Source organism: Penicillium mononematosum (assembly GCF_028829835.1).
Source record: "Penicillium mononematosum strain IBT 11891 chromosome Unknown utg000002l:1.0-8112719.0:1.0-8118358.0, whole genome shotgun sequence".
Classification (NCBI taxonomy): Eukaryota; Fungi; Ascomycota; class Eurotiomycetes; order Eurotiales; family Aspergillaceae; genus Penicillium; species Penicillium mononematosum.
The window spans coordinates 5,991,624-6,017,405 of record NW_026643272.1 but is presented as its reverse complement, the minus strand read 5'-3'; the positions used below and the strand labels follow the sequence as shown (position 1 = coordinate 6,017,405).

General features: G+C 51.4%; 10 protein-coding genes across 10 annotated transcripts; 2 read left to right on the top strand and 8 right to left on the bottom strand.

Moving 5' to 3' along the window:
- Positions 1 to 559: 559 nt before the first annotated feature.
- On the top strand, positions 560 to 8,263 carry N7519_004065 (uncharacterized protein; the record flags this gene model as incomplete). Its single annotated transcript, XM_057290841.1, has 5 exons — positions 560 to 827; positions 889 to 1,284; positions 1,347 to 1,542; positions 1,590 to 6,955; positions 7,020 to 8,263. The coding sequence occupies 5 exons, from the start codon at positions 560 to 562 to the stop codon at positions 8,261 to 8,263; spliced, it is 7,470 nt and encodes a 2,489-aa protein (XP_057152043.1).
- An 875-nt stretch (positions 8,264 to 9,138) lies between these two features.
- On the bottom strand, positions 9,139 to 9,917 carry N7519_004064 (mitochondrial 37S ribosomal protein bS18m; the record flags this gene model as incomplete). The annotated part of the gene is made up of 3 exons (XM_057290840.1): positions 9,139 to 9,345; positions 9,438 to 9,673; positions 9,779 to 9,917. 3 exons carry the CDS (start codon positions 9,915 to 9,917, stop codon positions 9,139 to 9,141), a joined length of 582 nt encoding a protein of 193 aa, XP_057152042.1.
- Positions 9,918 to 10,146: 229 nt separating this feature from the next.
- N7519_004063 (uncharacterized protein) lies at positions 10,147 to 12,574 on the top strand (the record flags this gene model as incomplete). The annotated part of the gene is made up of 3 exons (XM_057290839.1): positions 10,147 to 11,868; positions 11,891 to 12,354; positions 12,406 to 12,574. The coding sequence occupies 3 exons, from the start codon at positions 10,147 to 10,149 to the stop codon at positions 12,572 to 12,574; spliced, it is 2,355 nt and encodes a 784-aa protein (XP_057152041.1).
- A 335-nt stretch (positions 12,575 to 12,909) lies between these two features.
- On the bottom strand, positions 12,910 to 14,760 carry N7519_004062 (cytochrome P450; the record flags this gene model as incomplete). Its single annotated transcript, XM_057290838.1, has 5 exons — positions 12,910 to 13,367; positions 13,463 to 14,035; positions 14,089 to 14,468; positions 14,544 to 14,607; positions 14,661 to 14,760. 5 exons carry the CDS (start codon positions 14,758 to 14,760, stop codon positions 12,910 to 12,912), a joined length of 1,575 nt encoding a protein of 524 aa, XP_057152040.1.
- A 631-nt stretch (positions 14,761 to 15,391) lies between these two features.
- Positions 15,392 to 16,784, bottom strand: N7519_004061 (amidohydrolase family protein; the record flags this gene model as incomplete). The annotated part of the gene is made up of 4 exons (XM_057290837.1): positions 15,392 to 15,621; positions 15,674 to 16,223; positions 16,279 to 16,311; positions 16,587 to 16,784. 4 exons carry the CDS (start codon positions 16,782 to 16,784, stop codon positions 15,392 to 15,394), a joined length of 1,011 nt encoding a protein of 336 aa, XP_057152039.1.
- A 416-nt stretch (positions 16,785 to 17,200) lies between these two features.
- N7519_004060 (uncharacterized protein) lies at positions 17,201 to 17,539 on the bottom strand (the record flags this gene model as incomplete). The annotated part of the gene is made up of 1 exon (XM_057290836.1): positions 17,201 to 17,539. One exon carries the CDS (start codon positions 17,537 to 17,539, stop codon positions 17,201 to 17,203), a length of 339 nt encoding a protein of 112 aa, XP_057152038.1.
- Positions 17,540 to 17,560: 21 nt separating this feature from the next.
- N7519_004059 (uncharacterized protein) lies at positions 17,561 to 17,743 on the bottom strand (the record flags this gene model as incomplete). The annotated part of the gene is made up of 1 exon (XM_057290835.1): positions 17,561 to 17,743. One exon carries the CDS (start codon positions 17,741 to 17,743, stop codon positions 17,561 to 17,563), a length of 183 nt encoding a protein of 60 aa, XP_057152037.1.
- Positions 17,744 to 19,708: 1,965 nt separating this feature from the next.
- N7519_004058 (Zn(II)2Cys6 transcription factor) lies at positions 19,709 to 22,172 on the bottom strand (the record flags this gene model as incomplete). The annotated part of the gene is made up of 2 exons (XM_057290834.1): positions 19,709 to 21,860; positions 21,934 to 22,172. The coding sequence occupies 2 exons, from the start codon at positions 22,170 to 22,172 to the stop codon at positions 19,709 to 19,711; spliced, it is 2,391 nt and encodes a 796-aa protein (XP_057152036.1).
- A 1,391-nt stretch (positions 22,173 to 23,563) lies between these two features.
- N7519_004057 (cytochrome P450) lies at positions 23,564 to 25,145 on the bottom strand (the record flags this gene model as incomplete). The annotated part of the gene is made up of 5 exons (XM_057290833.1): positions 23,564 to 24,012; positions 24,096 to 24,247; positions 24,312 to 24,920; positions 24,944 to 24,996; positions 25,023 to 25,145. The coding sequence occupies 5 exons, from the start codon at positions 25,143 to 25,145 to the stop codon at positions 23,564 to 23,566; spliced, it is 1,386 nt and encodes a 461-aa protein (XP_057152035.1).
- An 18-nt stretch (positions 25,146 to 25,163) lies between these two features.
- On the bottom strand, positions 25,164 to 25,408 carry N7519_004056 (uncharacterized protein; the record flags this gene model as incomplete). The annotated part of the gene is made up of 2 exons (XM_057290832.1): positions 25,164 to 25,231; positions 25,288 to 25,408. The coding sequence occupies 2 exons, from the start codon at positions 25,406 to 25,408 to the stop codon at positions 25,164 to 25,166; spliced, it is 189 nt and encodes a 62-aa protein (XP_057152034.1).
- Between the last annotated feature and the right edge of the window lie 374 nt (positions 25,409 to 25,782).

Sequence of the window (25,782 nt, the reverse complement as noted above, 5' to 3'; positions counted from 1 at the left end):
CTGCGGCGCTCTCTCTTTCTCCTCCTCTCACTGCATGCTTGGCACGTGGAGTTGTCGATCTGAAGAGCCCGATCGTGTGTCTGCACAAACCCAATCATCTCGTGAAATTCTCCGAGATGTCAAAGGACGCGTCCGTGCACTCGTGGTGGGCCTAACACACTGATGGCAACTATACTGGATGCCACCATGACGTTTGTTAGTCATTTCCGCCTCCTGTACATGCCTGGCCGATATGGCGCAAGAGACAGGTTCCGGATCGTGCATACCACCTCGACCAAGTCAGTACGTCGATCCCGGGGCCGGGCCCTGCTACTGAGGGGAGGGGGACATAGCGCACAGCATGGCACGGAAACCTTCTGAGTTACTGGGACGGGCGATGCTTAGGATGGGTTTGACCATGATTAAGAAAAGTCTATAAAGAATGGGGCATGGAGGCACCCAGTAGTCAACCCATCAACACTTGAAACAGAAACCAGCAAAGGCATTCATCGTTTGGGAGAAACACTCGCAATCCTTCCTATCTCACACCAAGACAAAAGTTACTATCAACATCGCCATCATGAGCCTCGTACAGATGAACACCATGGACATCTTGTCCGCTGATCCTTTCAGCCATGCGGAAGTTCTGTACGACCAGCACTTGGGCGACATTGAGAGCCTGCTCCGTGGTCATGACCTGGAGGCGGAATGGCCGGCGACTCCGGCACAATGCCAAATCCTAGAATCTGACGAAATGCCCTGGTGCAAGATCACCCTGATCTTGCCACGGCAGTCTGCGCCCGATGTGAATCGAATTAAGTCGAGCTGGACTCAGATCTGCTCCCACCGTGAGTTTCCACTTTTCTTGGCTTAGCGTGAATTCCCAGAATGTCTAACACCTAAACGCAGACTGTGGCCTTCGTACGATCTTCCGGTCGGATCCCCGGTCGGGGCAGACGTATCAGCGGGTGGTGTATCGCACTCCGGATATCCAGTGGGATACTAAACCGATTGGGAGCAATGTCTCTTCCTCCAACTCATCGTTGGCGGATGTTCCAGCGGAGGATGATCTGGCACAGTTGATTGTCTGTCGCGACCCAAGCACCGGCAGCTATCGCTTGACACTCCGTGCACGGCGGGCAGCCGTCGACGGTACCTCCCTCGAGATTATCAAGCGCAACTTCGTCCTGCTGTATTGCGGTTTACCCTTGCCGGAGCACACTCCGCTGGCGACGTACCAACGTTTCCTTAAAGAAACAAAAGACACGGCCAGCAGCATTGCGTTCTGGAAGGCTCAGCTCAGTGGTGCTGTGCCAGCCGTTGCTCTCCCTGGGAGACAGGACTAACGGACCTGAGTGTGTCTCAAGACCGCCAGGCTCTTCGTCTCCATCTCGATGACAATTCCCACCCGGGGCTATCTCAGATTGAGCATGCCTCGGGCCTGCCACGCAAACTCATCTTTGAAACCCTCTGGGCCTATGTCTGCACTGCCATTCCGGTGCCAGCGATGTTCTCTTCGCGGCCGTGGAGCGCGATGCAAGCTTCCCAGATGCCGACTCGTGTGTGGGATACCTCGACCACACTTATCCCGTCCGATTGTCGGTGTCCAGCGACGAGACGTTCGTCGGCCTTTCTAACCGCCTCACCACCTTCCATCAGGCAGCATCCCCGCATGCCTACCTGGGATACAACGCCTTATCCCAGGGACTCACAAATCCCATTGAGTCGGTTGTAAGATACTCCCCGGATCCGAATGGACCGACACTGGCCGGGCAGTTGGCGCCATTCCCTCTGGCAATGTTCATCAATGGGACCAGTGTCATCACTTTGACGCTGTGCCACTCGCCCCTCACGGCGACCGCAGATGCCCAGCTTCTCCTCGACCATTTCTCCCATGCCCTTTACAGTGCGCTCAATAAATTCTACCTTCCTCACGCTCGTCTGGAGGAGATCGAACTGGGCTCGTGGGAAGAAAAGCTGGCCCAGGTGCACACGGCCAAGGCGTTGGCTCGTCCTCACCAAACATCGACCATTACCCGTCTGTTTGAAGAACAGGCCATGCACAGCCCTCAAGCCGCCGCGGTGCAGTTTGAGGAGGACGCCCCACTCAGCTATGCAGAGCTCAACGCTCGCGCGAATCGGATGGCACGCGCGCTACCTCCACTCATGGGCAAGGTCGTCCCAGTCTGTCTCGACCGCTCTACTGATTTAATAATCACTGTACTCGCCATTCTGAAGTCGGGTGGAGCATACACGGTGCTCGATCCAGAGGGACCCCTTGAAAGGAACGGTTGGATCATCGAAACTTGCTCCGCGACTATGGTCCTGACGAGCCGTCGTTACGCAGGTCTGTATCCTAGTGCTCTCGCAATCGAAGACTATATGCTTGCCCCGGGCAAGGAAGAAACTTCTGCGAACCTGGACATCGAAATCGCCAGTGAGGACCCATGCTACGTGGTGTTCACTTCCGGTTCAACTGGTATGCCAAAGGGTGCGGTTGTCACTCATGGGGCGGCCACAAATGGAATGGCTTACCATACATTGAGTGGCAAACAGCGCTGGTTGTTGTTCTATAATCCAACATTCTCTGCCGCACAGCGGACGATGCTGTCGACTCTGACCCATGGAGGCACTCTCCTCTTAGCCACCAAGCAAAGCCTGACGACTCGCCTGGCTGACACCATCCGCACCATGCAGGTGGATGCCCTCGGGATCACGCCGTCGGCACTGTCTCTCATGGAGCCCAATGATGTACCCAACTTGAAACAGGTCACGCTGGTGGGCGAGAGCATTTCCCGCGAGCTCGTTACCACCTGGGCAGATCATGTCGATTTGCGGAACACGTTCGGCCTGAGTGAATGTGCCCAACTGAACTTCGGAAAGCGCCTCTCACGCAGCAGCAACCCTGGAATCGTCGGACGCCCCACAGACACTACGCAAGCGTATGTTTTGAAACCCGGCACGACCGAGCTGACCCCGATGGGCGTCGCAGGTGAGTTGTGCCTGGTGGGACCGCAGTTAGCATTGGGCTACCTCACCTCGAGCACTGGTGCTAAGAAAGCGACCGCGGCGGCCTTCGTGGAAAGCCCCTTCGGCATGGGAAGAATGTACCGGACGGGGGATGTCGCTAGGATTCATGCAGACACTTCTATTGAGATCCTGGGCCGCATGGACTTCCAAGTCAAGCTCAACGGGCAAAAGGTCAATCCGGCGGAGGTGAACCGGGTTCTATCCCAACATGAAGCTGTCCAAAGTTGTTCAACAGTTGCCGTTGAGATGCGAGAACGACTCGTATTGGTGGCAGCGATCGTCTGCACTTCCGAAAATCAGTGGAGCAGAATGGTTTCCTCGATCCGTGACCACAGTAAGCAAAGGCTGCCGGCGTATATGGTCCCTTCCTTGTGGATGCAAATGTCGAAACTTCCGACCAATGGAAATGGAAAAGTGGATGTTCGCGCCATTGAGCGCGAAGCACTTGCGAAAGGGTGGGAAGGCCTGGTTGAAGCGGCAGCTTCAGATGCTGCTGTAGAGGCTATCACCGACCCAACCGAACAGCAGATCGCTAGTGTCTGGGCCGAAGTGCTTGGTCTGCCGCAACAGTCTATCAATCGTGACACTGCCTTCCTCTCGCTGGGAGGGACTTCAATTGAAGGTATTAAAGTCACGTCGGAGCTGCGCAAACGCGGATTTGCCATTGATCTTGGGGATGTACTCGGCAACGCCACCTTGAAGGAGACAGTATCTTACGTGACAGTCGTGGAAGATAGCTGTGAGGACCTCCAGCCATTTGCCCTCGTTCGAGACCCCGAAGCGCAGCAGGAATTCCATGCAGACCCTCACATCAGCGACGCATATCCAGCCACTCCTTTGCAAGAGAGCCTGCTCGCTAGTCTGGGTGAGGACCAAGGAATGTATACCTACCAGAGAACGTGGGATGTTAGTCGTCTTGATATCCGCAAGCTGCGAGACAGCTTCAATGCCGTTCTCGAGTCGAGCGACATCCTCCGCACATCGTTCAAGGCCCAGGGCCGCAGCCTGCTCCAGGTGGTCCGAAACGACATTGCTTTGCCTTGGGTGGAGTATACGGAAGACATTGGGGAATACCTTGCGCGAGATAAGCAGCAACCATTCTCCCTTTCCGGTCCCTTGTTTCGAGTGGCTATCGTCTCCGGGCAAGTTCTTGTTGTCACTATGCATCACGCCCTGTTTGATTACTGGTCGCATCGCTTCGTGTACCAGGACGTCGCCGACGTCTACCTGGGTCTTCAGCTCCGCCCACGGCCGCAGTTCAAACACTTCGTGTACCATAACGCGACTACATCAGCAGTCGAGCATGACCGCTTCTGGAGGGCGTATCTTACCAGCACGGAACCAAGCGTTATCAACACCGTGCCCATGACCCAAACAACAGTTGCCCAACGCAAGCTTTCCGAGGGTTCTCTTCGCCGGTCGCTTCAACTCCATGGGCTCTCACTAGGCGCCGTCCTGTATGGAGCGTGGGCTATTGTTCTCTCGAACCATACTCGCCATGCTGATGTGGTGTTTGCAACCACTCTTTCCGGTCGTGATGTTTCCGTGCTTGATGTTGACCGCCTCGATGGTCCTACTCTGACTACAGTGCCCCAGAAAGTGAATGTGGCACCCGAGACAACTCTCTTACAGCTAGCCCAGACCGTCCAGGCCAATCTGTCCAAAATATTGAAGCACTCGCAGCATGGCATGCGCAATGCCCTTGCTGCGGGACACCTTCCAGCGAGTGGTCTTGATACAATGGTGAACATTCTGGTGAAAGACCATGATGGGGATCAAGTCGACCAGGTTTTCCAGCGTTACGGGGATCGGCCCACCTGGGATTCCGAATTCACGACTTTGGAAGTTGAGAATGAAGACGAGGCACTGGTTATGAAGCTCTCATCAAAGATGGAGCCTCGCCGTGTGGAGTTCCTCCTTGAGTCATACGAAAAGGTCCTCCGGGCATTCATGCATACCCCAACGCAACGTCTCTCAACCCTGGACATCATTGGGGAGGCAGAGACCGAATTCCTGTACAACGAAATTTCAAACAGGAAGAGTCTGCATGTACCCCGTCCTTCGCTTCTGCATGCGAGCTTTGAGGATCACGCCCGAGGATTTCCTGACGCCCACGCCATCGACTGGGATGGAACAATTCAGCTATCATATGCAGAGTTGAACGCCCGCGCCAATCGCGTTGCTCATTACCTGACCAAAAAGGGAGTGCGCGTCGGAGACGCCATCCCTCTGATGTTGGAGAAATCTATCAACACCATCGTCGCGATACTCGGTGTGATGAAAGCTGGGGCCGCATATGTGCCTCTGAGCCCGGATAATCCGGTGGACCGCAACACATTCATCATCGACAATGTTAAGGCACGAACTATACTGACTGAAGCCGATTATGCCGATATGTTCTCTTTTATCTCGAATCTGGATATCGTTCGGATTGATACGCCAGAGATCGATCAGTTCCCTGCCTCCCCTACTACGGTTCACATTGTTCCTGACAATACCGCCTATATCATCTACACGTCCGGCAGCACGGGCATGCCAAAGGGTGTACAGGTGCCCCACCGTGCTGCAGCGGCGGCGGTCATCAGCATGGCGGTTGCCGAAAGCAGATATTCTGGCGAATGGAAAACGGTCCAGTTTGCCAACTACGTTTTCGATGCCTCGGTGCAGGATATCTTCAACACTCTCAGCACCGGTGGAACTCTGTGCATGGCGCCTTCGGACAAGATGCAATCGGACCTGCCAGGAGTCATCAACGCAATGTCAGCCAGACAGGCGATCCTCACTCCAACGGTCGCAAAGCTTCTTGATCCTAGCGAGGTTCCCTCTTTCGAAACATTGATCGTGGGTGGTGAGCCTCTTACGTCAGATGTCATTGCACGCTGGAGTCCGGGCCACCGTATCCTCAACGTTTACGGCCCTACGGAGACATCGATGGTAATCACGACGAAAGAGGTTGATCCTAGCGGTCGTCCGAGCAACATCGGCGCACCATTCCCAACAGTGATGGCCTTCATCCTGCACCCTGATGGTACTACCATGGTACCCTATGGTTCAGTTGGTGAGCTTTGTGTGGCTGGGCCCCAGGTAACCGACGGGTATGTCAACCGCGAGGACCTTACCAAGGCTGCGTTCATGGAGAATACATTGGGCACCGATCGCATGTACCGAACCGGAGATCTGGCGCGATGGCTCCCTGGTGGCGAGCTGGAATGCTTGGGCAGAAAGGATAACCAGGTCAAGATCCACGGCCATCGCATCGAGTTGACGGAAATCGAACAGGCGATCCTGAAGACAGGACTGGTTCAAGGAGCGGTCGTCCTGGCAGTCAACCACAATGGTAAGAAGCAACTCGTTGCCTTCTGCATCTTTGCCGTCGGTTCCTGTGAAATCCAGGAACCTGGTGACCATCAGGCTCATGTTCAAGACCTGCGAGCGGGGCTCAATACCCTATCCCACTACATGGTTCCCAAGTATATTCTCCCCGTTGGAGACTTCCCCAAGATGCCCTCTCGCAAGACCGATCGGAAACTTCTCGCCAAGTGGGTTGAGCAGTTGGACACACATACCATCAGCCAATATTCCTTTGAGGGTGACAGGAGCCAACATGAGGTTGTTCCCGTGGAGACTGAGGAAGAGTCCAGACTGCAAGACATGTGGTCTAAGGTTCTTGGTCTCCCCTCATCTGGTATTGGAAAGAAAGCCCACTTCCTATCTCTGGGTGGCGACTCCATTGCCGCTATTGGCCTGGCTAGCGTTGCCCGCAGTGCTGGATACCTCCTCAGTGTTAAGGATATACTGAAGAATCCGGTCTTGGAGAATCTCACGCCAATGATGCGCCTTGACACAAGAGGTACTCAAGTACTGAGGCCGAGCTACAAGGCGCCGGCCAGTGTGCTAGATTCCATTCACGAGCATGGTTTGACGATCGGTGGTAATGTTGAATATAGTAAGCAACGACCTGCTGTGTTTTGAGATCTCATACCTAGATGATTGTGGCTGACTATTTCAAGTTTATCCATCTCCCCCAGGACAAGCCCAGTTTCTCGAAGAGGGTGACCGCCCCGAACAGATGTGGGTGCTCATGGCTGTTCGTAAAATGCCCGAATCCGCCAGTTACCAGGACTGGATCCACAACACCAGTCGCCTGACGGAGATCAACGACATTCTGCGCACCTCTTGGCTTCGTACTTCGGAGGCCCAGTGGGTGGGTGTTGTCATGAAGCACTCGGGCTTGGACGTACCCATCATTCCTTGCGACAGCGAGGAGGAGCAGTCGAAGATCGTCGAGGAGTTCTGGAATGAGCGCTTCCAATTTGGGAAGCCTTTCATCAAATATGCCATCCTCCTGCACTCCGACAATAGCTGGGATGTGGCCATCAAAATGAACCATGCTGCATACGATGGAACCTTGCTTCGCACATTTGATGACCACTTTGCCGCTATCCGTCGAGGCACGCCAATCCCCAGCCATGGTGAGTTCAAGGACTTTGCCGATTTCATATTTCAGTCAGACAAGCACGAATCGCTGCGCTTCTGGGCCGAGACAATGAAAGACAAGCATTACAGCTGGCCCCAGGTAGAGAACCCGAAGATAACCGCTGCCGTTCGGGAGACTTTCCCCCGGAACCTGGAATCTGTGGCTCGCGCACAGGGAGTAACCATCCCGATTCTCTTTCAAGCCGCCTATCAACTCTGGCTTTGCCGCGCAAGTGGCCAGAACGACGTCAGCTTTGATTATCTTCTTAGTGGTCGCAACGTGGACATGGCCGATGTCGATCCCCAGACCATCAATGGCACCTTGGCCAACTTCCTCCCAGTCCGTGCCCAAATCGATCCTCAGAGCGCTCTCGGCGACTACCTGGAGACCGTCCAGGATATATTCTGGGGAATTACCGAGCATGGTGATGTCGGCCTGCATGAAATTTTCAATGCAAGTGGTCTATCGCGGACTACCTCAAGCAATCGTTGCCTTTTTCTCTACCAACCATTTGAACCTGCTGCGAACAGTGATGAATCCGAGTCCGATCGGTGGCTGGTCATGGCAAAATCGAACGTCCGCATGTACCAGCCGTACGCTCTGGTGGTGGAGGTCGCCAAGGCACTTAACAACTGCAACCGACTCACTGTCATGTATGACACGGATGTCTTCAACGAGGAGAGTGCACACCAGATTGCCTCTGAGATTGCAGCCCTGGTGGACCAGATTGCGGATCTCAGCGGGCAAAACGTATCCCTGCAGCAGTTCCTCCAGTGACTCAGCATCAATGACCCTTCCTGAGTTGCTGCTCCAAACAGCAAGCATAAATATAGACCTTTCTTTCTCTCGTGCCGCCCTCCTTTACTTTCTTTCTGCAGTATTGCTGTCAATGTTTCCTTTGTTGCTTTCTTTACACCTGTTTCCTGTCCTTCTTGTCTTTTCTGTCTGTTTATGTGAAAGTACATACTCCATATGTTGAATAAAAATTGCCTTGGTCAAAACCTTTGAGTAAAAGTAATGAAACCATACAAATCTGATAAGGAGCCCTGCTATTTTGTATGAGTTTGAACCTCTCTAGGCAAAGGTTAACCACCTTTCTTTCAGATATATGTAAAGTTAGGACACTTGCTAGATTAGTAGGTGGGATGTGAGATATAGTGTAGTAAAAGGTGATAGAACCATTGAAGGTCAGAAGCTGCGTTTAATAGGAAGTATCCCAAATTCTAGTAATGACTAGGTCTAAGGGACCATTTGATCTTTTCGTTCACCCCAAGGAGGGCAAAGATATACGCAGGGGCGGCCATCTGTTTACCGTTTTGACTCTGTTAGAGTCAGGGGAAGAATGATAGAAAAGGAAATTATTGCCAGTCGGTTTTTTAGGGGGTCCAGTAGAATACAGATCACGTGACACAGGACCCCCTTATGATATGGGTGCTTCGCTAACGATCAGCAATAATACACCTGGTACCTTAAAATATTTCCGCACAAAGGTGGAAGTCATAACTCCTAATAAAATCAATGCATAGCGCTAAGAGTAATAATACACGAAGTCGTGCCCCTTCCACCAGGCACCGGCCGGTACTTGTACAAGGAAATCTCCCAAAATCTGCTTAAGGTCCCAAAAACAATGACTCCAAAGTAGTATGTTCAGCTTAGAAACCCCCAGGACCCTCCATACGTGCCCGCATTTCGGATGCGAGGATTTCGGGGTGTCGGTGAACACTAGGCATAAGACCCATGCCGATGGCTCTCCGGAGTGCTTTGGCAATTTTGCGTTGGTTGACAGGTCGAAGACCGGTGACAGATCGGGGTTTGATACGGCCCATGCTGGTCATATATTCGGACATGACGGAGAAGTTCTGTAACAACAAAAGAGCGAACAGTTAGTGGCTGTCCATCATGGTATATACTCCATACAAACAATGGCTCCATCGGCTTTGGGACTCCGTACCTTGTACAAATCCATAGGATTCAGGTTCAATGCATCGAAAGCATCTGTCTGAGGGTTCTGGCGCTTTCCCCATTTCTTCATCTCGGCCGGGCTAAGGTCGTGAGGGGAGTAGATATCTCCAGCCTTGAAGTCACGGGTTTGGTATTTCTCAAGGGCTCGGCTTTCGCCTTGCGCCTTCTGGTCCTCGAGGAACTTGAGGCGACTCGGTAAACGGCGTCTTTGGACCACTTGGGAGGCTATCGCAACACGTCAGTCGCTAATTACACTCAAATGAATGTACTCCCATATCATATATCGGGACAACAAATAAATCATCTAGGTGTATCGGGTCTATCACATACTCTGTGAGCTTGTGCCGCGCTGGGAAGTGAAAGCGCTCATGGCAGCGGTTGAGCTCCAGCGACAGAGCGACAGGCCAACATTGGCTGTGGTCGCGGCATTGCGGAGCAATGACGGCGAAGAAAATAGGTTCAAAGACATCTTGACCTTTCAATTCCCGATTAGTCGTAGACGTTGGAGACGGTGATAGGGAGACCGGGCAACGCGGAGATGAGATCTTTTTTCGCCAAGACTTCTTCCGCCTCCAGATCTCTCCGCGTCGCGAACCCCCATTTTTCATGATTCCATGCAAGTCAACCTGGAACTACACACTTTTGTCCAATTCGTCTTTTCTCACCTGAGCTTATAAGCTCCACCCATATTATCCATAATGCAGTCCCATCTCACTAGACGGGTCTTCCGGGCAATCATCAACAATGAACCACTTCGGTTCTCCCAATGCCACCGAAATCGCCTATTGCACACAATCACGCCTGCCCGAGTACGACCTGCGATGCACAGCCTCCCTTATACATCGCGACGCAACATATTTGTCTTCAGCTCTGACCCCGAGCGGTCACAATCTACTTTGCCCTCTGAAAAGGGCCTGAAACCAATGGCTGACTTGATGAGGGCACTCAAAGATAGAAGCAGAACTCCTCCGAGTGATATTCTCGCAAAGGCTTTCCAAACCTTTTTCACAATGCGGCTTGAAACACCAATGCTCATCAGCCATTTCCAAGCCCGCGCGCTGATCGTCACCTTCAAACATCTAAGGGCCCAGCAGGCCGAAATGGAAGAAGAAGACTGGCAGAATGTTTTCTCGACTGAGAACCTTGAAAAAGTGTTGGACGTACTCTCGGAGTGTGATTGTGCTCCACAGGCTCGCGAGGTTGTGATGAACCTTGCCCGATACGCATATCAAGAATTAAACCTCGATCATGGATTCGGTCCGGGGAAGATCAGCCGGCCGGCCCTTGCTCTCTATATCAATATCCTGGCTATGAATGGAAACCCCGAGGATGCTAGACATACCTTATTGAAGTTTTGGGGTCAAATGAGCAAGGCTGTGCCGTCGCCCTGGCTCACAATTTTGAAAGGATTTGCCATGAAGGACGATCTGCGACAAGTGCGGAAGATTGTTGATGAGTGGGGAAACCATGGCAACAAGTTTGACCAGGCCACCCATGGAGAGATAGTTAGATTCCTCGTCGACCACGGTCAGTGGAAAGCGGCCCAAACTGTCTACGACTCTCCAATCGCCGATGGCTCGGAACCCTCTATGGCTGCGAGAGAGGCTCTCATTAAATATTATCTCTTGAATTCGCGTGCAGAATCGGCGGAGGAGATCTTCAAGTCTCTTCCCAATGAGCCCAACGAAGACACCGCTGGCATCATTTTGCTCTGGGAAGCAGCAAAGGGGAGCAATGCTTCTACTCTTGCGCAAAAGGTTCATGCATGGACTGCAAAGAACTCTCAGCTCAAGGGCTCCATCAACATTGACATTGTTAATAACCTTATCCAGTATGCAAACGCGGCGCAGAACCCGCAGCTGGCTTCGGATTTCATGACGCTCGCAGGCCAGTGGGGTCTTGTCCCAGATAGCCAGACTCACGTCTTAGAATTAGAGTCTCGCGTCCAGGCCGGCGATGTCGGCGAGACTTTGAAGATCCTCGAAGAAAAGGTTGACCCGACTTACCTCACGAGTCACAACCTGCCAATTGCAAACAAGCTCATCGCGATGCTCTGTCGATCCGAGGAAAAGGACGCCTTGTTCGACCAAATCTCCTCCCTGCTAGACCCTCTTTTCCAAGAGAATGTGCACCTAGAACCTGCGACCATTGCCGCATTGACACACATGCTCCTTTACCGCCACGACCTCGATGCTGTTTCAGAGTTGCTACGTCCACGACTAGGTAGCTACAGCGACGAACAGAAGATGCCGATACGTGACGCTCTCGCAGAGTACATCATGGACAAAAGCCAGTCTGATACAGACGTGTGGAATGCATATGAGCTTCTGAAGATTGCGTTCCCGGAAACGTGGGTCCCAGTTCGCACCAAAATCATGACCTCCTTCTTCAACCGGAAGCGCAGTGATCTCGCCGTCTTGGTATTTGGACATATGCGCCAAGCCGACGAACCCGGTCGGCGCCCTGAGGCCAGACACTTACGCCCGCTGTTTCCAGGGCCTGGCTCGCACGGCAGATGCAACCAATCTGGAGCTTGTGCACAATATGTTGAAGTTGGATCTTGAAGTGGATCTCAACACGAGAATCCTAAACGGTCTGATGATGGCGTATGCGGCGTGCGAGATGCCAGAAAAGAGCATGGAAATTTTCCGACAAATTCTGAAGTCGGAGGAAGGCCCTTGTCACAAGACTATCACGATTTTCTTCAAGGTCTGCCAGAAGCATCACAATGGTGTCCAGGAGGCCATCAAGATGATGACTAAAGTGAAGAAACTGGAGATCACTGCGAATCGCCCGCTCTATTCGGCATATATGGAGGCCTTGGCAGCGCAATGCGAGTTTGATCTGGCCGTTGAGGCTATCGATAACATGGAAGCTGAGATCGGCATCCCTCCTACAAGCAATACGTGAGTACATTCCTCTGTTCTCTGTGCTATAATCGCTAATATAGATCCTAGCATCGGGCTGTTCTACAACGCTATCCCGTACCAATACTGGAAAGATGAGGTGGAGAAATGGGCCAGTCAGAAGTATCCCGAGCATTGGGAACATCTGATGACGATAAACCGCACTGACCAAGAGCAAGGGTTGGAGTTTGACGGCATCTCAAATGAGGTGTCGGTGTAATATTTTTTGTGTCAAAGTAGCAAGCCAATGTATCATAATTCCCGTAAAGGGGGCACCGAGAAATAACTTGCTTGAAAGTCCATTCCCCTACCGGTAGTTTCTGTAGGTAATGGGCGTGTTCGCCGCGGATATACGGGCATGTTGCTCATAGTATTGAGGTAAGACAGACTCTGGAATTCGGCCCAGGCTATCGTAAAACTAGACTCAGTATAGAGAGCACTTGAGAGAAGAAATTGAAAAAGTAGAATCCTAGAAAACGAGAAACAAAAATCGACCATTCTCTTCCCTCACCATAGCTCCGTCAGTAATTTGAACGCAACTGTCTTGCCTACCAACTATCCTTCAGTAAACCGCGAAAACACATCCGCAGTCGCAGTGGCATATTCTCTTTCAATGGTAGCCCGAATGGTCTCATTGCGGACTACAGGTCGACAAGGATAATCTTTGGCACAGTAAAGGAAGCCGTTATGGTACCCAGTCACCGGATCACTATCAATGGGGCCCTCTCCCGGCTGGAAATCAAACGCCCACAGCAGCTTAGCAATGGCCAGGAACATGTTGCGCTCGGCCAGGTGGATGCCAGGGCAGATCTGGCGCCCAACACCGTACCCGTAGTGGTCGCGACGCTCCCATGTCCCCGGGACATAATCGGGAGCCAATTGAGGATGATTGGCAAAGCGCTCGGGGATGAAAGCAGCTGGGTCATCGGGTTGCGATGGATCCATGTGCATCCCCCAGGTGTTGATCACGACTATGGTATCTTTGGGGAGCAATTTGCCATCAACCCAGTCGTCTGTAAGTATTGGTATGGTTAGAAGACACTCATAACTTGGAAGAAGGGACGGCAAATAACAGAAATGAAAAGAAAGAAGAAACAGATGGCCTTACCCTCTCCTAGTGCATGGGGAAAACAGAGTGGAAGTATAGGCCTCCACCGGTGGCCTTCCTTGACGATCATGTTGATATAAGGAAGTCGCTCAAAGTCCTCCCATACAGGCGACCGATTGTGGCCGACCACGGCATCAATCTCAGCATGTGCTTTTCGCTGGACATCGGGGTTTTGGATCAACGCTTGCACAATAGCCAAAGTGAGACTGGAGCTAGTGTCTGAGCCGCCTTTCATCAGAACACCGCCGATAAAGGCTAACTGGTGCCATGGGAGATTATGTTTCTCCTGGCTATCCAGGACCTTGTCCATAAAGGTGCCCTTATTGTGGCCACCTTCTCGCCGCTTAATGACCTTGTTTAGGATGTCGACGTAGAGAGTCTCCATCTGCACGCCGATGGCCTTCGCCCGGGTGATGTAGTTATTGAATAGCCACTGTGGCAGCAGTTTCAGCCAGGGGAACATGTCTACCGGTGGTGTTGCGCCGGTCTCCATCATCTCCGACCATTCCTCCATAAGCTTGTAAAGCCGTCGCATGTTTGATCCCTTACAATTGGCTGTGCGGATTCCGAAAACTGTGATAGGACTTTAGGGAGTTCCAGGAGCGAATCTATTATGGAAGACTTACCGATCGAGTTGGTGATACTGTTACTGTATCGTTTTGGATGGGCCATATGGTGCTCCGGGTCGAGCATATAGTCGCGCACCAGCTGTATAGCCTCGGCGTTGACGATCTGGGTGTGATGGTTTTCCACCATCGTCTCCATCAGGTGTTGGTGAACCAGTCGTCGGAAGGTGCGCCACTGGCCGCCATAATGCATGACCAGTAGATGATTTCCCTTGGTGATGAGATCGTGCGAGACAAAGGAATGGGGCCGATGGCTGTAGATGCCACTCTTGCGATCGAGGACTTCTTTCACCAGTCGGCGATCGGTGATGACGGCCATGTTGCCATTACCGATCTTGAGCATGTACAGCCCGCCATATCGGGCGGCCCATTCGGTGAACCTGAAGTCCGCAAAACAGTGGCGGTGAGAATTTCTTGCGTATTTCAAAGGATAATGGGGAGGTTATCGAACATACTTGATATGGGTGTACTTCTTGGTGATCTGGTGAATGTTTCCAATGAAGGGTAGGGTAGGTGGACCTATACCAGATGAGAAACCCCTCTCTCAGTCAACTTTGGGGACGATAACTCACCATCAGGCATGGTACTTATCCGATGGCCATACATGAAGGCATATCGTACGAGCACGATAGCCGGCAACAAAACCAGGAGTAGCAGCAATAATGGCTCCATAGTTGATAGGAACGATTGATACTGAAACAGTTCCACAGGGCTTTATTTCTTCAGCATCGAGATGATAGTGAGGTATGCTGACTTATAGATTGACAGACGAGGGGGTGATGCAGGTGCATCATGCACGGGATTGGTTGCAACCAACAAAGAAACCCCAATTACCCAATGGAGGATGTATGCTGGCTAAGATTCCCCTTGGAGAAACACTCTTCCTGTGGAGTTGAGCGTCGGGTTATGGAGTCAGCTGACCATAAAAGCGAAAAAGATACGATATCCCAAGTAGGGCACCTGATCATCCCAAAACAACGAGGGCAATCTCATGGTAACCTGATAGCGAGTATCGGATGCCACGAAGAGGGAAAACGACGATCTGGATGATCTGTGCTCTCCTTGGAACATGAGGCTGTTGAGACAAGCTATGGTTGTCCTAAGTGAGACCAACAAAGCCCCAAATTTTACACATTGTCCGTCGATAGGATGGTGCGTTGGAAGCCAATCCTTTACTATTATCCATGAATATCCATATTATGTGTATAAATAGTCATTAGATCAATCGCAACGTTGTCTCATCATGCTTGACTCCAATTCTCTTCCAGTAGCTTCTTATTTAAAGCTAGCATTGAGCCTAGTTTCAGAGCCTCGCTTTATCTGGGATCTCCTTAAGCCGCGGAAATAACTCCAATGCCGCCCCGCTATATACTTGTCCCTTGGTCTCCCCCGGCAGCTCATACGCCCCGAGAAAGTCAGTGAAGCGTTGGATCGCGTCGTGCGGGGCATTGGGGAAATCACTGCCGAAGAGCACATGGCCAGGCGCAGCGAACTCGAACAGCGCCTTCAACGTGACAGGGTTTGAGGAGATCGCTGTGTCGAAATAAAAGGTCCGGGCAGCCTCCACCAGCTCTTCAGTTTAGACCGAGCGTGCGTGGCATAAAAGGCAGCATGGTAGCCGCCCGATGGATGAGATATGGCAAGGTGCCGCCTGCGTGAGAGAGGATGATCTTGCATCCCGGGTAGTCTTGCAGAATCCCACTCGTCAGAAGATCCATAGCGGCCCGGCCAGTCTCATGCGGATAGTCAAACATGGGCTGCGGTAGCCATTGGTTGACGAGCTGCGTATCGACCGGATGGGTCGGGTGGATGAACACCACAGCACCGCGGCGGCTCAGATCAGCCCATACGGGTCGAAAGGCTGCATGCCCCAGGTAATTGGGACCATCGCCATAGCGGGTAAACAACGTGACCCCATCAGCACGCAGACTGGTGCAGGCGTAGTCGATTTCTTTCAAAACGGCCGCTGTATCGAACAAGGAGGGTACCGATGCGAAGAAGCCATACTGGAGCGGCTGAGCGTTCCGAATGGCGGCGGCAGATTCGTTGCAGCTGCGCGCTAAAGCGGCGGCTTTAGCAGCATCACGCTCGATGCCTGGCCCCGGGGCAGTGATGGAGAGAATGGTAGTGGTCACCTTCATTCGTCGAGCCATGTCCTGGTCCAGCTCCAACGTCCAGGGTGGAGTGTACCAGCCCGAGGATCGCCTCCGGCACGATCAAGGGCTATCTAAGGTTAGCCAACGGAGCTCTCACTCCAATACGAGTGGGACTAACCATGGCGCATGGCCGGAGGGTAAAAATGATGATGCACATCGATTTTCGCCATGATGGTCATTTGGGGAGCACTTCTAGGTAGTGCTGATCATTTTGCAAACAAGCACTTGATGATGGGATTTCATTTCTCAAATACAGACCTCTGGCAACAATGTCATTTCCGACTGACTGACTGCCGGTCTTCCTACCTTGCATATGGCGGCCACACCTCCCTAATTAGATACCTGCAGGACCTCCGGAGGTGAGTTGACAGTGTCAAGTGAGGCTTGCAGGGATTGCGGAGCACCCCCGAAGAGCGAGCGCGCGAGCGCGAGAGAGGAGTTCCACGACGTAGAGGATGTCTGCAGGACTGCTGCGGGGTATGTTTGCGGAATCTGCACGCATATGCCTGCAGATGTGTGCTTGCCGAATGGTGGATTCATTTGTAGGCGCTTATTCTTCTCATCACATCAAACCCTGGCGTGGTGCTTCCGAAAGAGGAGATCTCTCCGAATCTCCTTAAGGATGATCGTCGTCCATGCAGAAATATTGTGTCCTTCTGCTATAATGCTGGATGTTGATCAAGCATCGGCTGTGCTTCCCTGGTATTGGGATAAAAGTCTAGAAGACTTTGGTACTGTAATATTCGCCGACTTGAAGAATGAACGTTTGTAAATGTGTCCTTCATTCACTGGAATCCAAAGATCTGGTTGGCCAAGCTCACCTGCGCCAGAGCAGCTCTGGTCGAAATATAAATGCCTTCTCAAGAATGCACGAGACGCCCAGGGCAAGACCCCATGGAGGTTGGGACTGTGGAACAGCCGCGAGACGTAGCTACAGTCATAAATGACCAGCTCCATCAAGCAGCCGAGAAAAAACCATTTCGTATCAAATATGGCGTAAGTTTTGTCCAGCAGAAGAATAAAAGCCACCGATCCCAAGGTGAAGCCCACCCGGAGCCAAGCGAGCCGATTGTACTCGTCAAAGTCACCGGCAATGGGACCCTGGATGTCTGCCACAGTGGTATTGCCCAAGCCATAGAGCAGGTTGCAGAGAAAACGGCAGTGCGGACGAGCAGGGACCGCATGCCGACAATTTCTCGGCGCGGGCCTGCATCCTTCTCGGCATCTTCGGTTTTGATGATCAGTTCATCCACTTGATCTGGGGTTTGGCATTCGAGAACGGTCTCACCTGGCATGGGGAGCGAGCCGAACTGCATTTATTCAGCGGCTTGGAGAATCTTATCAGCTCTCTGGGTACTACTGCCCAATGTGGTCGTAATAAACCGAGAATGGAAGGCAAAAATGTACGTTATCCACTGGAGCTTGCCGAAAGTACCGATGTCCATATTGATTAAGCGTACCTGGATATTCAAAATGCGAGCGGCGCTGGAAGGAGACATTTTGATGACAATGCATTATGCTTTTGGGGCACTTATCTTTGTCAGTTTGACAATTACCCATGGACAGTTCACTATTTGTCCGACCAACTCCGAATCCCCTTCCGGTCTGGGAGCGGGAGTTCCCGAGTTAACCTAATCTTAATCACCAAGTGGGTCTGGCCCTGCATACATGCACAGGTGGGATCTGCTGAGGGAAATAGTGCAATATATGAAACATTCGAAAGAATTCATTTTCCATAATCTATCCCCAATATAAATTATCGACTAGGCCTGTCAACCAAGTCGCCATTACAAATTCTCTAATATCTGTTTGTTGCCGTCCATCAACGAGACCCCAATCACCGCCAGGAAATATTCTGCAGGAGCGAATCCGTGGCTAGAAATACTGGGTTACTTTGGCACTGTGCTCCTACCGACGTAGACCAAATTCCGTCGAAAAGCAATCCAAGTAGCGTCTGTCGTGTGCCGCTTCGGATAAGGAAAAACCCATAGTCCGGCAGTTTGGCCGAGTGGTTAAGGCGCTCGCCTGCTAAGCGAGTCTCTTCGGAGGCCAGAGTTCGAATCTCTGAGCTGTCGATTCATTTTTTTTCCCCTCTTGCAGATAGGTTATATTATATAATCGGACTCGATACCTCCCGAGGTCGACATAGGTCAATACATAATGCATCAATGAGTTATGAATATTTCCGGCTGGTCAGGTTACAACTTGTCAAACTAGTCGTTGATCGGCTGGCCGCCAATCAGGCTGGCCCTGGAAGTTCCGTAATCCTATCACCGCGGTGTGTTCTTTGTGGACTGCTCTTGTAAAAGACGGTGGCCAATTGACCTGTTGGCGTTTTCAGCATTTAAATGGCTGTGTGGGTTGTGAACGTCCTCCATCGCTGACTTAAATATAGGGCCTGTGCCTCGTCAGCATGATTTGTCTAAACCGAACAGTACGGTCTGTGCTGACGTATATATATATATCGCAGTCAACCGAGCAATGCTTGCATCTGTGGTGTAGGGCAGGTGTAAAGCCCTATATAGAGGACGCATATATTAAAGAAAAGGCCCTCAGCTTGTGGAACCTTGTTATATCAAAAGAAGATCATCACTTTGGCCTAAACTCAATAATTTTCTGCACGCCGATAAGGTGGTTGTACCATTTGGTGCTCATCTGCCTCGTGGATGTGAGGATCGGATCTTTCCAGGTGGGCGAATGCGACTGTGGCGATATGATTTCCATCTGACGCCAGATCCGAAGTAGCGAGTTCTTGATCGTACGATAATTTCCTGGACTTGTTCACTACATTCAAGTAGTGGCATTCCCTTTTGGGAATCTCGCAGTTTCCACAGGAGGGCCGCAGCTCGTCACACTTGATATGCTGTTTCTTGCATACGAGGCATCCATTGCGAGATTTCCGGTGGGGTCCACGAGTTCGACGTGGATGTGTCGTGTCCAAATTAACCAGATGTCCAAGTGGAAAAGGGGGCTGATAGTTTAGCATACATCAATGGGGTGTAAATGAAATTGGTGAGGGATCATCTATTCCTAGATTACTATATGCGGCCTTTGAAGGGCAACTATCCACTCTCCACCTCCATATATACGGATACAACCGCACAACGATCAAATGGCTATACACTTCATTTCAGCTTTATCGAGTATAATTAATCCAATTTTAGCTCTCCAGTAGCCGATGCGAGAAGAGTGCCATGTCTCCCCCGAAAAACAATAAGTAGTATGCATATCACCAAGTAGTCAAAAAGCAGAGGTAAAAATATGCATGTAATTGGAATAAATACATCAGTGAGACGTCGATATGTATTATAAATCAGTTATAAACCCAGTTCGTATCCTTTCTACTTCTCTCCACCTAGCAGGGCCCGCTGCTTGGTTAGTGACTATGTATCAAGGCAACCCAAGACGGGCAAAATATAAAAACAGAAAGGCTAGAAATGAAAACAGAGAAAACACACGGCTAATCACGAGTTTGTGGTCCAAGAATCCATGATCATCGTACTAGCGTGCAGCCACTGAGCTTCAGTGCCAATGACCATGTCTGCAGACGTAGCCGGCATCGACAGAGAATCCGTCGTCCCCAAAGTCGGGGATAGCTCGGCTAGTGACCCAATAGGCATCATATCCATTAATTGCATACGCTCCTCAAAGTTGGGCATTAGCTGATGGGACTCCTCCAGGGTAGTCGGTGGCAGCGCTCGCTTAAGGGAGTTGGACCGGGCCTCCGATCGTCCGGGCTCGACGAATGAGGTCTGGTTCGACGGCCTTTGATTCTGGACTTTGGTGGACAAGGACTGGCTGGCACGCGGCGCTGGTCGCCCGGTCAGAGCTTGTTGGACGCTGTTGATGAGTCGATCCGCCTGACAACAGACTTCGCGGACGACCTGCGCCGCATTTTTGGCTGCCAAAATGTGATCGCTCACGAGTTCTAGCGTGCTAATCGCCGTCTGCAGTGATTTACGGGCAGAAGGAGTCGGGGGACAAACCGAATTGGAGAGCACAAAGCCTAAGGTACACAGGATGGCATCCCACTGGAATTGAAAGACGCACGACCAGCCGCGAAGGAGATCCGTCCCGGAGAGCACTTGGTTTAGGATACTGGTGATCGTCATGGCGTGGTTCAAACAGGAGATATTGTAACCGTCGGTCCGTGGGGTCGTGGAAGACCTTACGGGAGGGAATCGGATGAAGGGGCGCAGTGTCGAGATCACAAGATGGTGATAGTGGAGCTCCAGCAGGACGCGTTGGCGCTGCAGCCAGAGCGGACTATATGGACACAGGTTCAGAGCGTCCCGATTGGTGGAGAAGGGGGCCCCCGTCCCCTTACGAGCACTACATAGGTTCTGCGGCACATTTTGAACCCAATTATGGATGGCCGTCATCTCCTGTCCGAGAAACTCAGCCAAGGTCTCAAGGACGCGCGGGTCCTCATATAGATCCTTGGCCTTCTCCCCATTCAGCAACTGGGAACATTTTCGGTGTAATGCTGTCTGCACGCCCTGGACGAGAAATACGAGCTTGGTGCACTGCACATGGAAGCTAAGCCAGCTGATGTCCTCATGATCGGAGAGGAGGACTGTGCCAGATAGTTGGGCGTGCTCACGACCATCTCCGGGCAACCCACAGCTGACATGGGACAGATGAATGAGTGGCGGCCGACCAAGGGTCATCGAAACCTGGTTGTCGAGTCGATAGAGTGTCCACCAAATGCGACGCTGTAGCTCCTGCTGCTCGGGGGAGGTCCCGTCCAGCGGGCGCATATGCAGCCGCAGCGCTTGGGCGATTCGAACCGTGGCACCTAGATTAACATACGCAGTATTCAACAGGGAAGTGTTGTACAAGTAGACAATCGAAAAGATGTGACTCTGCACGGCCTTGATGGTTGGACTTTCGAGCTCACTCTGCAGAAGTCTCTGGGCCCTCTGGTAGTAAGTTCGACTGACTAGATTTGCGTTTTTGGCCTGCCACCCAGACTCCATATCTCCCTGCTGATTGTCCGCACTGACGAAAAACGTACTGCCGTACTGCATACAGATTGCCAATAGCGCATCGACTAAGGCGGATGGCTTCCTGGTTGACATATTATCGGCCGAGCTGGACCATAATGAGTCATAATATTGCCGAAACTCGCGTTCGTCGAGGACAGGATAGACACAATGAAAGGACTGCCAGAACAGTGCGAGAAAGTGTTCCTCTTGTAACCGTGTCAGATCCTCGACCTCTTCGTTTTCGTCCGGATGTTGATCCGTCTGGCTGGCCGGGCTTGCATCCCATCGAGAGGGTTGATGAGTCGGCGCAATATAATGAAAGCGTGCCATGCATGCCTCCAACTTCGCATCTTCCAATGGCTGGTCAAGTGCTTGAGAGAGATGGCGACTGATTCGGGATACAAAATATGAGGACGACAAGGGCCCGTAGTAAATCTGGCCCGTCTGCTGAACTCCTTGCCATCCTTCCGTAGTATTTGTGAGCTCCGCAAAATCGAATGAGGTGTGGGCAGCATCCGACAGTGGGGGCGTCGCGAAACCCGTGTCTGTTTGGATTTCCGGTCCTTCTTTGAGTTTCGCGATTTGATCCTGCAGGTCCTTGATTTTATTCCGTAACCGTTGCATCTCTCTATCCATATGGATCAGTAGGCCATTTACAACCATCACTGCGAACCTGAGGGAAGTGGATATTGGTTTCCTACCGGTTTGCAGCCGGGAGCGAGGTGGCCTCCTGTGGCTTTGTGTTGCTGCAGGTACCTCCTCGGTTCAAGCAGTTCTGACATGGTTGCTTGTCATCGCATCTAATGCGATTGAGCCGACACCAGTCACACGCCCGAGCGACCTGGCTGCGCTTGGGTCGTGGAGCTGTGATAGGCGTGGCCGATCTGTCACGGGAGGCGTCGATCGTGGTATTGAAGTTGGCGGAGAAAGTGGAGTACATGACGGAGCGGTGGAGTGGAGGACAAAACAATTCAGATATTCATTCAGACCAGGTTCATGCGACTCCAAACGGCGGTCGGAGTCTTAAAAGGAATTTCCAGATTCCTCAAGACTAGATGAGGAGGGGGTGAGGGGGTCGATCGCGCAAAAGCAAAGTAAGTTGGAGTTGGCGTTGGCGTTGGCGTTGGGTGCCTGAGGTTGCATATATTGGCCTGAGGACAAAAGTACATGCAGGAAGTCTGAGAAGATCGGCTTTCCCTGCAGAGCACGAGACATTTGCATAAGAACTAACGAAGGAATAAGAAATGCCAAAAGACCTGGATCCTACCTAGGTGCATGCAATTTCCACTAGTCTTGTCTATTATCTGCTATGAGCGCCAAGGACGCATTCGCCACTTCCCCGGGTTCTCATTGTTTGAATCTTAAGCGTGTGAGATGGTGCTATTGGTCCAAGTGAGATAGATAAGGTAATAGACCTTGAGACCCTTCGACCGTTATAACCTTCCAGGGATTCAAATCCTGCTATAGATAGTCTTAGATTGCCTATAGTACTAATGAAAAAGCTTAGCCCTATATTGGTAGGATATATATGTGGGACATCTATAGTAGAGAATACACTAGTAACTATAGATGATATATCATTCCCATTGCAGATCGAAACAGGCGAAATCGAAATTGTTTGTGCATAGGCGTGAAGAAAAAGAAGACTAGTACAAAATCAGATTAAATTAAATCCTACCATAAGTCCTTACCTAGGTACACCCCCACGTCCTATCCAAACAACTCCATAAACTCCAAAGCCTAAGGCGTGCTAGGGCCATCACCTTATCTCAAATGTTGCTTCCAATCTGTGGAATCGGAGTGAGTCTGTTGTTCCGCTGCTCCTCTGGGTGACATGCGTCACCTGCAGAAACTGACATGCCAATATTCCGTTTGCCATGCTATAATACGAAGTGCATCATCATGTACGTGCAGGGATCAGAATCCTATTTTTGGGCAAGGGTCCCAATTGCCTATTCGGGAGAGGACATCGTAGCCATACGGTAATACTAATCCGCGCAAGTCCTTGCTTTCTCGGCCCTCTGAACTAATACTCGAACGAATATCCTGTGCGATTAGAAGCAAAGTAGCCAATCGATTGAAGCACGGGAAGTAAGACAGATGTCAGACAAAAGGATGCCACACCAATCGGGAGCTACAGTTAAATTGAATGCATCCACACCGAAACATTGTGCATTGACTACACCGGTGATCGGCACAAAAAATAGGGTTTGATGCCGAGCTGACATACATAGCAGCGTAGATGCCTTCACCAGAACGGTCGCAAACAAACACGCAATCGAGAGGGGAAGGGGGTGATAATCACATTCTAGTGCATATCCTCTAATCTAGCTAATCAAATTGAGCAAAAACCTCTTGTGCCTCGGCAAATTCCCGCATAATGGTCTCCCGCTTTTCCGGTGCCCGGAGACGGATGGCGCAGCCATAGTCCTTGGGACAATGAAGAAACCATTTACTAGCACCGGAGTGGGCTGAAATGTCACTGTCGCTACCAGGTGGCTCAACGAACTCAAAGGCCCAGAGCAATTTGGCAACGCCGATAATCAAGTTGTTGCGTTCAGCCAAGTGGATGCCTGGGCAGATCCGCCGGCCCGCCCCGTAACCAAGGTGATCTCGCCGTTCGGAGGCGGCGTAGGCCGAAGCTAAGGCTGGGAAATCGGCGAAGCGTTCGGGTTGGAAATGCTCGGGTTCTTGCCATCGCTCACTGTCGTGATGCATGCCCCAGACATTGAGAACGATACTTGATCCTTGCGGGATGAGTTTCCCATCAATGTGGTCATCTTGAAGGATCGTTAGCCATTTTCCTTTTCTGGGGTTGGTTTTGCTTTTTCGCTGGCAGAGGGATCAGATGGGACAAACAGACCTTCTGCGACGGCATGGGGAACGCCCAAGGGACTGACGGGACGCCACCGGTGGGACTCTTTAATAATCATGTTGATATACGGCAGCTTGGACCAGTCAGACCAAGCCGGGGACCGGTCATGGCCGATAATGGAGTCAATTTCTGCATGGGCCCTGCAATACCACTGCATTAGTTATGTGCTTGAACACATTGGGATAAAGGACCTGATTGGCATACTTTGCCTGCACTTCCGGATACTTAGTCATGGCCTGAATGATGGTCAATATAAGCGAGGACGAGGTATCGGAGCCTCCTTCCATCAGAACTCCTCCTAGGAATCGAAGTTCATTCTCGGAGAGTGGTGTCTGCTTCAGTGTATCTAGAACCCGGTCCATAAACGAGTCTCGCTGGACACCACGTTGACGGCGCTCCTTCACCTGATCTAGAACGGTCTTGTAAAGGGACTGCATAAGATCGCCCACTTCGATCGCCCGATTCCGCCAGTTTCCCAACAGCCACTGGGGCACGTAGCGCAGCAGAGCAAACGAGTCAACAGGCGGGGTAGCGCCCAGCTCCTGCACCAAGGACCATTTGTCCATTAGATAGAAGAGCTTCTTCATGTACTCATCGTGGACGGTTTTTGTGCGAATACCGAATACAAGCGAGTTGGTGATACTGTTACTGTACCGCTTGGGATGCAGCATGTGATCCTCCGGCATGGTCAAATAATCATGCAGCATCTGTTTGGCCTCGGCCTCTTGAACTTTCCAGTGGTCGCGCTCGCACCGAGGCTCCATGAAGTATTGGTGGATGGTTTTACGCAACATGCGCCATCGGTCCCCCATACTGCATAACCAGAAGATGGTCACTCTGCGTGATCAAGTGTGATACCAGTGATGCCGGTCGGTGGGAATATATGTTGCTCTTTTTGTCAAGTAGTGTCTTGACCAGCTTCTGATCGTTGATGACGATGGTGGTGTTGTTATATCGTTTCAGTGTAAAAAAACCGCCGTATTCCTTAGCCCACCGAGAGAACCTATGCGAATTACTTAGCATATTGCCCAGATACATCGCGGTGAAACTGGGTCTCTACTGAAAATGCGCATCAGACTTCGGTACCTGCAGTTCATTTCCAAATAGTGGAACGGTTGGAGGGCCTGGGTAGACGTTAGATACAAAGCCAAAGTCTCGTGTTATCATTGCCCTTATATACCGTTCGGGAGCTCTGGGGGTCGATGACCTGCACGTAGGAGATATGTAACGAGGATCAATGCGCTAGTACTGCTAAATAGTATTGCCAGAAGGTGCGTTGGTGCGAACTGTAGGATGTCCATAGTGTTGACAGATGGCCAGAAAGTGCTCCTCAGGACAGAGCTATTGTCTATGCTTAAGGTTTTCATCAACGCGGTGAACGGGGACCATACCTATTCTGATCGCAACTCAGCTGGGTGATGGTTTTGGATTCCTAAAGGAGAATCGGAGTCTGCTCGTATAGAACTCTAACGGCTGCATATGTTGTCTATGGGTGCATCCAATTTTACCTGCATAGCTACTATCGATCAGGTCTTCGTAATGCTCTCTGAAGTACGATTGGAACATTGCCTGGTGGATAGTTTGGCGTCAAGTGTATGCTATAGCGTTGGATGATACTAAGAGGGGTCCATTGGTGCCCTATAGCCCCTGGAGCACTAGGGTCAGTCCTCCTGTC